We start from the raw sequence: 9,391 nt of genomic DNA, 5'->3' as shown, positions 1-9,391 counted from the left end.
TATAAAAACCCCAAATTACATCATGTACTTGTATACAAACCTTTTCTTTTCTTCTACACCAAAACTACCTTACTGTAGTATATTTTGAAGACGGTAGTAGATGAACAATATCAAAATTCCAAATAATTCAAATTTGATCATAACACAAGAGATGTTGCAGCGATTGTGCGATTTTGATTATTTTTTTTGGAACAAAGGGTATGCAAATAGAATTCTAAACAATTAAAATTACCTGAAGTAGTTTTTGTGAAGTGTTCCCATTCTCGTAAAATAAGTACAAAATTACACTATTCTTGTAAAATTTCCAATTAGGTGAATTGAATACAATTATGGTTGTAACTATTAAAATAAAATATAATTCGATTTTATAGGTATTGTAAATATTGTATAATTAATTATTTTTTAATTTATAATATATTTACTATTATATATTTTATGTACACAACATATATCTTAATTTAATGAATTGTTTTATTTATTTCTTTGTATATAGTATTTAGGAAATTTTTATAATATAGTAATTAGAGTTATTAAAAAATCTACCTTAGATCAATTTTTTTAACTTCTTTTATTAGTTACTATTTTTAATATTAAAATAAAATAATTCATTAAATCAAGTTATGTGTTGAGAGAATGATATATAATAACAAACTAAACAAAATAATTAATTACATTTTATTTTAATACTAACTAATGTATCAAAAAGGATTTGAATGCCAATTTTCCTTTAGGTAGCAGCAACTCAACAGAAACTCCCTTGCACCCTTTTAAAGATTGAATCTTTGTTGGGTCCTTGTGTAAAACATTCAGGGCTCATCCATTGCCCATCACTTTCTATAGTCTGATTTAGGCTATTTCTTCCTGCACCTCCATATATTCTTTTCTCACCTCCATAAATTCTTATATTTCTAAAAATACGTCTCTGTAATATTTTGGATTACGTAATCTGGAAGTCTTTTTTCAAATTCATAATTAACTTCCAGATTACATAATTTGAAATCTTTTTTTAGATGCATGAGTAATTTTCGGATTATATAATTCAAAAGGCTTCTTGATTACATAATCAAGAAGCTACTCTGCGGTGTGACACAAGAATGATAAAAAAGTATTTTCACGTTGTGTATAAGTGACAAAAGAACCTATGAAGATGCAGGAAGAAACAATCTCTTTATAAAACTTGATGTTCACATGTTATTATTATGGAAAAACAATTTAATGGCCCATCTATCTATAGGAATGTTTGTTCTTTGTTCGGCTGCTTCTTCCTCCACCTCCATATCTTCTTGTGCCACCTCCATAAATTTTTCGTATTCCAAAAATACCTTTTTCAATATTCCGAAAGTCTTTTTCTAGATTCAGAATTAGCTTCCGGATTATGTAATCTGGAAGTCTTTTGTGATTAGCTTCCAGATTACATAATCCGGAAGTCTTTTCTATACATAAGATTAACTTTCGAATTATGTAATCCAAAAGTCTTTTCTAAATATGAAATTGACTTCTGGATTATTTAATCCAGAATATATCCAGATTACATAATTCATAGGTTTATTATTTCAAATCCAAGGGGTGAAAGAAAAAGAATAAAATAATATTTTCATATTTAGTATAGAGGTGGCAAAGAAGGTATGAAGGTGTAGAAAGAAAGAGTCTGTTTGTTCAGATTATTAGACTATTCTCTCAGACACAACTCCATTTATTAAGAACTTAAAGCAAGAAAAAAGAAAAAGAGAAGCTACCTAGTACTTAGGCCGAAAGTGGGTTGTTTCATACAGTTTTTTCTCTTTCTAACTTGTTTCGGTCTTATTTTCTTTTGTCTAAATTTCAGGTTCTTAGGTTTTACCCCAAATTACCCTTTCTTTCACCTAGTTCATCTGCAAAATCTTCAAATATTTGTTTATGAATAAGTACTGTGGCTGACCGTTGCTCCTTTTTCATCCTTCTGTAAACCATCCAATAATGCTTTTTAGGCAGAGCCATTTTCTTGAATTTCGTTTCACCTTCTTTCAGAAAAGAACAAAATATAAAACAAACGGTAATAAAAAGCTGCAGCAGGTGGACCATGAAACCCAAAAAGATGAGAGGACAACACTTAGCTGCAACACAACTTTTATATTACTCATCAAAACTGTAAATAATCAAACATTTTAACCTTTCGGTAAAATTGAAAAATCCTTCTTAAATGAGAACTACCCAAAATTTATAAAAGCATTATAACAATTAACTTTTCACACACAAAAATCAAATGCTACAGAGTAAGATTTCTAATTAAGGACTAAAACTTTCCACAAACATCAAACAACCTCAGAAAAAATCGTTTCCAAAAACTCAGATATTTCGAACCTGACTCTAATAGAATATTTTAGAAGTTATTTTAATCAAGCACAAAAAATTCTATCTTACTATAAGTTAATAGGAAAAAATGGACGAGTAGAAAACTCCAACACGACATTGTAATAGAATTCTAATGCTGGAAGTCTCAATTTTTTTAATGTGCCAGATGATTGAAGCCTAGTTCAAGTTTGGATTTTTGAGGAAAAAAACATTTTAGATCAGAAAAGGAAAGACATCTTAGGCATACAGAGCAAGAATATTTGAATTTGGGAAGATAATGAGAAATGACAGGATTCCAAACGACAAATTGTAATCCTGTTAAGAAAACTAACAGTTCAACAGACTCCTCAAGATGTTCTAATTAGCAATTCCAAATTGTGCTTTAAACATAAATGTGTCTGTGCACCTGTTAATTTTTATTTATTCTAAGAGTTAAAACAAAAGGCAATTGTAGTAGAAAATTGATGGAAAAATAGACATTGATCAGAAAAGTACTATAGAACAGAACTACAACTTAGTTACTACTTATATCTATAAACCATGGGCAAACAAACATGACAGTTAGCTCAAAAACATCTTAAGTGAGCCTTTGTTCTATTCCCAATATGGAGATGTTATTACATAAACCGATTGCAAGTGAGTCTAAAGCAATGTCACCTTAACAAAATCCTCAACACTAACTGCAAAAAAAGAAGGTCGCAAGCACCACTTCAATTTCACTTAGCTAAGAACAAACCGACAGTGAAGGAAACCTGCAAGCAAATCAACACCACTCTTTATTAATGAAGGGAAGAGGACAAAAAGAAAACAATAGCACCAACCAAGCTAAAACGGATTTGAGAAAACAAAGACAATATGGGAAATGCATGTTTACTTGGGTCAGCATTGATCAACATGGCAGTCCCGCCAAAGCTGCATGTTCCACCATTTCTCTTGTGCTTCTGCCAGTAACTGTTGAAAGCATAGGAAGCGTGAGCAATCACAGTGTCAGGATAATAACAGTTTCCCTGTGGCGTAATCTCCATGCAGTCAGCACCACCCTCTCCACAAGCATAGTCCATAGCCGGTTGCAGTGTTTCTTCAGGAACACTAGGCTTGGCCACACACCACACCTTCTGGACAGGGAATATTTGGGGATAAGGTGAGCCATTGTGCAGTGGATCACAAGGAGGGAGTGTGAAACCATGAGGTGAACTAGCTGGAACACCAAATGGTGGCTCTTCAGGGGCAAAAGCAGGAGAAAGTATTGGAGGGGGTGAAGAAACTACTTGAGCTAAAGGAGGCAAAGGTACATTGGAAGGAGTCCTTGGTGACTTGGCTACTTCTGGCGTTGGAGCTGGCCTTACTGGGAATGGGCCTATTGGGCTAAAATCAACAACTGAAAGCTTTCTTGCTGTGTTTTTTCTCCCTTTTGTAACAATGGCCATAACATTTATGTTGCTGAGGTAGAAAAATCCAAGCTTTTTCAAGGACTCAAAGTGAGAAGACACCAAGCTCAAACTTTTATGAGAGAAATGTGAGAAATCATGATGTGGGATCACAGAATATGTGGAGTTTACCTCTTGGAGAAACTCTAAGAGGGGTTTCACCATTTTCAAATCATTGTTATGATAAATTTTGTTTGAAGACAAGCAGTCCAGAGTAAAAGCAAAAGAAACTTTTATGTCTTTCTCCAAACCCCACCTCTTCAGTGAATGGTAGACATTCTTCAGGGAAGACAGAACCTTGGAGAGGTGGTTGTGTTGTTGGCCTTGTTGGCAGAAAGCAGTGGTTCCCACAACAATGGTGGTGATATTTGAGGCAGGGTAGTGTGCAAGAACGTTGTGTCTGAGCCATCTTTCAGCCAATAGAATGCTGAAAGAGACCTCATTGAGGGCTTCAGCACTCACTGAAACAGCCAACGGAAGCTCATCAGCTTGTGATGAGGCTTGTAAAATGTCTTCAGTCGTCTCACATAGGTTGAGGAACTCAATGGATTCTTGACCAGTTACTGCAAATTTAAACCAAAAAACAAAGATTAGATTGAGAGGGAAAAAACCCACATTGCACAACATTCAAAGTTCAGAACTTTATGAAAAGAGAAGAGTGAAGTTCTTTTTTACTTACCAGTAAGACCCAGAAAACAAAGAAAGAAAAGAGGAAATAACCACCCCATTTTCTTCAACATTTTTGTTTGAAACACACTTTTTAAACAAACTCGATCTTGCTGGGAAGTTCTCTGCTCAGGCACTTCTTATATTGAAAATGTGACTTTTTTTTAACAGTGCAGAGGAACCCACCTAACCTGTTGCAATGTTCATGAGTTTCTCTTTCTGCACAGTGCCTACATCTGCAGTTCCACACCCAAAGTTTGAAACTTTTGGGGAAAAAATAGACATTAAGGTTTGTCCTGTAATAGTACAAAGAAAATAAATAAATACGCAAAAAGGACAAACATGCTAACTAATGTTTTTTGTACATTAATATGAGTACACATAATTTTTTGTATATAAAAGTAGATAGAATTTAAAGAACTAATGATCATGCAATAATGAAAAACAAAAGAGTAAATTAAGAAAAGAAATCACAATCAAATAAAAAGAAAGTGACTAAGTTAATATATATTTCTAATAAGAAATACACAAAAGTAATAATATAGTGAAAGACTCACTTAAAATATAATGTTAATGTAATTTTGTACACTGTTTCGTGTAAATTATTACACTGATATTTTTCCAATTTTTTAAAATAATATTCGCACTCTTTCTTTAAAAATTAAATAAATTTTTTACCTCTTTTATATTTTTAAAAAAATGATATTAATATTTTTTATTTTGTATTAACTACATGTTTTACTAAAATTTAAATAAATGAGATAAAATAAAATTTTAAAATATAAAGTTGAAAAAATTAATTACTGTATGTTAACAATGTCAAAAAAATTACACCATTTAAAATTATCATATAATTAAACATTCTATATGCTGTAATAATTTTTTAAAATTAAATCACAGTGGTGATTACAATTTAATTAATACGTAATTTCACCCATAATATATCGAAATAAAATATACTGTTATTTTTCTTTTTAAAATAAAATGAAGAAGAGTATTTATTTAAAACCTAGTGCGACTGTCGTTTTATAAGATTTTAGGAATGCTAATATAAAGTTTTCTACGGTTATAAATAAAAATTATTATTATTATTATATTTTTAAGATCATTATTATAAGAAAAATTTATAAGGATTTTGTATTTAATAACAGGATGATAAGTTTTTACATGATTAAAATGATTATATATTCATCGCAAATTAATTATTTAACACAATTCATTAACGTAATAATTACATAATCAAGAGGACACGTGGAACCAAAAAGAGGACGTGGAACTCGTGAATCGATGGAAAAGACCCTTACTGAACCAGCACAGAATGGAATCAAGACGTTACAAATGAGCCCACCACAGACCCAATGGCCCAATTCTCAGTACGGTGTTAGTAGACACTGTTAACGACAATACCCTAATTCACGTTTCATACCCCTACCGTACAACTATTAAATCTATGTGCCACCAATACAGTAAACGACATCGTTTATGGCAGTCATCTCGGGACATGGTAATAAATACTGTCGTTTTGTCATATCTATCGCGGTAAATTTTGGTGTTAATTATTTATATAATGACCTTATACTTAAGTTTAAACTTATTTATTGTTTACTTGAAGAAACTAATTTAATTAATTATTTTATGAATTGAGTGTTAGTTTTATGTTGTTTTAGTCTAGCTTATAAAAAAACATTTTGTTATCTGGAAAAATTATTAGGAAGAAATAGATATGCTATTTTTTTTATATTTTTCTTAAAATTGAGTTCGTGTTTCTTCAGATGGTTTGATATGTAAAAAATGTTAGTATTTTTTAAAGAAGACGAGAAAGAATGTAGAAGAAAATTTTGTACAAAGTGCAACTATAAAATTTGATAGTCTGTGTATTTTTTGAAATTTTTCTTAGATCAAAGGAGTATTGGAATTTGTGGAGGATGGAATAGTTGCAACATGCATTAATTCTTCCCAAAAACAATCGAAGATTTTTTAAAAGAGTTAATTAAAGGATTTAAAGATAAATAATTATCTTTTTCAAACAATTGATCATAACATCTTAATAAAGACGTTCTTTGACGATAGTTCAAACAAAAATCATTTGAGATTTTATGAGAATAAATATTAAGGATCTATATAAAAAAAAAAATTCAATTACAAGTTCTAAGGAGAGCAATTGAGATTCTTAACTTGAATGCCGATGAATCTATGAATGATGTTTTTTTTTAAGAACCTTGACTATTGCAAACAAAATGAAGATACATGGTGAGAAGATGGAACAACTTACAATTGTAGAGATAATATTGAGATCCATGATAATAAGATTTGATTATGTGGTCTCAATCAATCGAGTAATCCAAAGATGTTGAGACGACGACCATTAATGAATTGCAAAGTAGTATTTTGATTCATGAACAATGAATGAAAGGGCACAAAGAGGAGGAACAAGCCTTAAAGGTTCCAAACTTTGGCAAATCAAGAGGTAGAGGTAGAGGTAGAGGCAGAGATAAATAATTTGTCAATAATTTGGTGGAATACTTTAATTGTCACAAGTTAGGTCACTTTCGATATGAGTGTCCCAATCATGAAAACAAATAAATTGTGTAGAGTTTGATAAAGAGAAAGATAAATTTCTCATGTCTTTTAGTGATGAGAATAAAGAAATTGAAGAAAAGAAAACTTGGTTTCTCTATTCAGGATGTAATAATCATATGTGTGACTGAAGGGAATGGTTTTTTTATTTAGATGACAACTTTACAGAATATGAAAAACTTAGTGACAACTCTAGTATAAAACTTAGTGACAACTCTAGTATAACAGTGAAAGGATGTGAGAATGTTAGGATAAAGATTGATGGGATCATATAAACTATCTATTATGTGTTCTATATTAAATAATTAAAGAATATTTTGTAGAGTATAAGTCAACTTAAGATACCATGTGTAAACTTTTTCATGATGATAAAGGTCTTATCATGACAAACAATATGTGTTTCAACCAAATGTTTGTTATAAGTGGTCATGTAATATCTTCAAATTGCTTGAAAGTAGGAAATGTCTTGGTGTTAAAGGCTTCAAAACTCTCTTTCAAAAAGAAATGGTTAAGGAGCCATCTTATCTTAAAGAATTATCGACTGTGTTAAAAGATTGCATGATGGAAAGAACCACAGGGAGGTTATTCTAAAGTAAAGTTTATGGAGAGCTTATAAGCATCTAGAACTCATCCATTCTTACATATGTGGTCTCATCAGACCAACTTCAAACAGTAACAAGCGGTACTCCATGATCTTTATTAATGATTTCAGTAAAAAAACATGTATATTTTCTTTTTGAAAAATCTAAAGCTTTTAATGTTTCTATGAAGTTTAAAACCAGGGTTGAAAAATATTTTGGTAATTACATTAGTTATCTAATAACTGATAGAGGAAGAGACTTGAAACAAATTGAATTTGACAGGTTTTGCAACAGTAATGGTATTAAAAGGCAACTCACTACAACACACACCCTGCAACAAAATGGAATGTTAGAGAGAAAAAAATAGAACAATCATGAACATGGTGAGAAATATGTTGTCAGATAAATAAGTCCCTAAAGAACTATGGCCATGTGTAGTGAATTCATCAGTATATGTGTTAAATATGAGTCATACTTTAGATGTGAAAAATGTTAGATCTGAAAAAACATGGAGTGGTTTTCAACCTTGAGTAAGGCACTTTAGAATGTTTGGTTTTGTGGACTATGTTTATGTTCCTAATACTAAAAAAAAATAAGTTGGGAAAGATGCCACGTTTGGGAGCTTATTGCTCTTCCTCCTGATGCTAAGTCTATAAGAGTAAAGTGGAGTTATAAGACCAAGTGTAATGGAAATGAGAAGGTAGAAAAACACAAATCTAAACTTGTGGCAAAGGGATACTCTCAATAGTATGAGATTAATTACAATGAAATATTTACTCATGTTGTTAGATGGGATGTAACTGCTTTTTTGGCTTTAACTGCATTTAAAAGATGGAATGTGTTTCAACTTGATGTCAAAGTGTTTTCCTACATGGTGAGCTAAATCATAAGTAGGGTGAGGAAAGTAAGATCTACAAGTTGGGGAAGGCCTTGTATGACCTAAAACAAGCCTACGGGCTTGGTATAATGGAATAGATTCATACTTTAGTAACCACGGTTTTTGAATTTTTTTCTCATTGACATACTTTGTTAAAGTAGGATATGCAGGACAATTTTTACTTATGATTCTTTATGCGGATGATCTAATCTAAACTGAAAATGACAAGATATTTGATGAATTTAAGGACTATATGCAAAGGGAGTTTGGCATGACAAATATTAGAATAATTAAATATTTATTAGACATAGAAGTAACTTAATATGATAAAGGGATATTTATATGCCAAGGAAATTATGGAAAGGTTTGGTATCCAGAACAACAATAATGTGACTAATCATTTGGTTCCTATATCTAAGTTGTCCAAAGATGACAATAGAGTTCTAGTAAATGGAACTATTTTAATGTATCTTGACGCTACTATACTAGATTTAATGTTTGTTGTTTGTCTTGTGAACAAAATATATGGAAAAATCAATAGAGATGCACCTAATTGTTGCAAAGATGATCCTTGAATACTTAAATGAAACATTAGAATTTGGCCTTAAGTACATTAGAGACAAAGGAAAAGATTTAGTATCATATTCAAAAAATGATATGTTGGAGATGTTGATGACAAGAAAAACATTTCATGGTATGTTTTCATGCTTGGTCAGGTGTTGTGTTTTGGTTATTTAAGAAACAACTTGTTGTGACTTTATCCATTACAGAGGTTGAGTTTATTGTTGCATCATCATGTTTCTCTCAAGGTATATGGTAAAGAAGGATACTTTAGAATGTTAAATACTCTTAATAGGTTCCTACTGCTATATTTTGTGATGACATATTGATGTAAGATTTCTTTTTCTTATCACTACGTTCATATTTTTCAC

At 31.0% G+C, this 9,391-nt stretch overlaps 1 protein-coding gene across 1 annotated transcript; it reads right to left on the bottom strand.

Annotated features, from left to right (window-relative positions):
- Positions 1 to 2,779: 2,779 nt before the first annotated feature.
- Positions 2,780 to 4,789, bottom strand: LOC137810047 (O-Glycosyl hydrolases family 17 protein). The gene is made up of 3 exons (XM_068611168.2): positions 4,438 to 4,789; positions 3,206 to 4,321; positions 2,780 to 3,083 (listed from the first exon to the last, which is right to left on the bottom strand). The coding sequence occupies exons 1-3, from the start codon at positions 4,496 to 4,498 to the stop codon at positions 3,052 to 3,054; spliced, it is 1,209 nt and encodes a 402-aa protein (XP_068467269.1). The 5' UTR covers positions 4,499 to 4,789; the 3' UTR covers positions 2,780 to 3,051.
- Positions 4,790 to 9,391: the final 4,602 nt, after the last annotated feature.

Source organism: Phaseolus vulgaris, chromosome 2 (assembly GCF_051622355.1).
Source record: "Phaseolus vulgaris cultivar YP4 chromosome 2, ASM5162235v1, whole genome shotgun sequence".
Lineage (NCBI taxonomy): Eukaryota > Viridiplantae > Streptophyta > Magnoliopsida > Fabales > Fabaceae > Phaseolus > Phaseolus vulgaris.
This window is presented reverse-complemented; position numbering and strand designations above follow the sequence as displayed.

What these genes read in the sequence shown, in the direction of transcription:
- LOC137810047 (XM_068611168.2), bottom strand. Translation starts at nt 4,498, where the DNA reads ATGTTGAAGAAAATGGGGTGGTTATTTCCTCTTTTCTTTCTTTGTTTT. An exon ending in TTGTTTTCTGGGTCTTACTG is followed by an intron (nt 4,322 to 4,437) that starts GTAAGTAAAAAA and finishes TTAAATTTGCAG; the next exon opens with TAACTGGTCAAGAATCCATT. An exon ending in GTTGATCAATGCTGACCCAA is followed by an intron (nt 3,084 to 3,205) that starts GTAAACATGCAT and finishes ATTTGCTTGCAG; the next exon opens with GTTTCCTTCACTGTCGGTTT.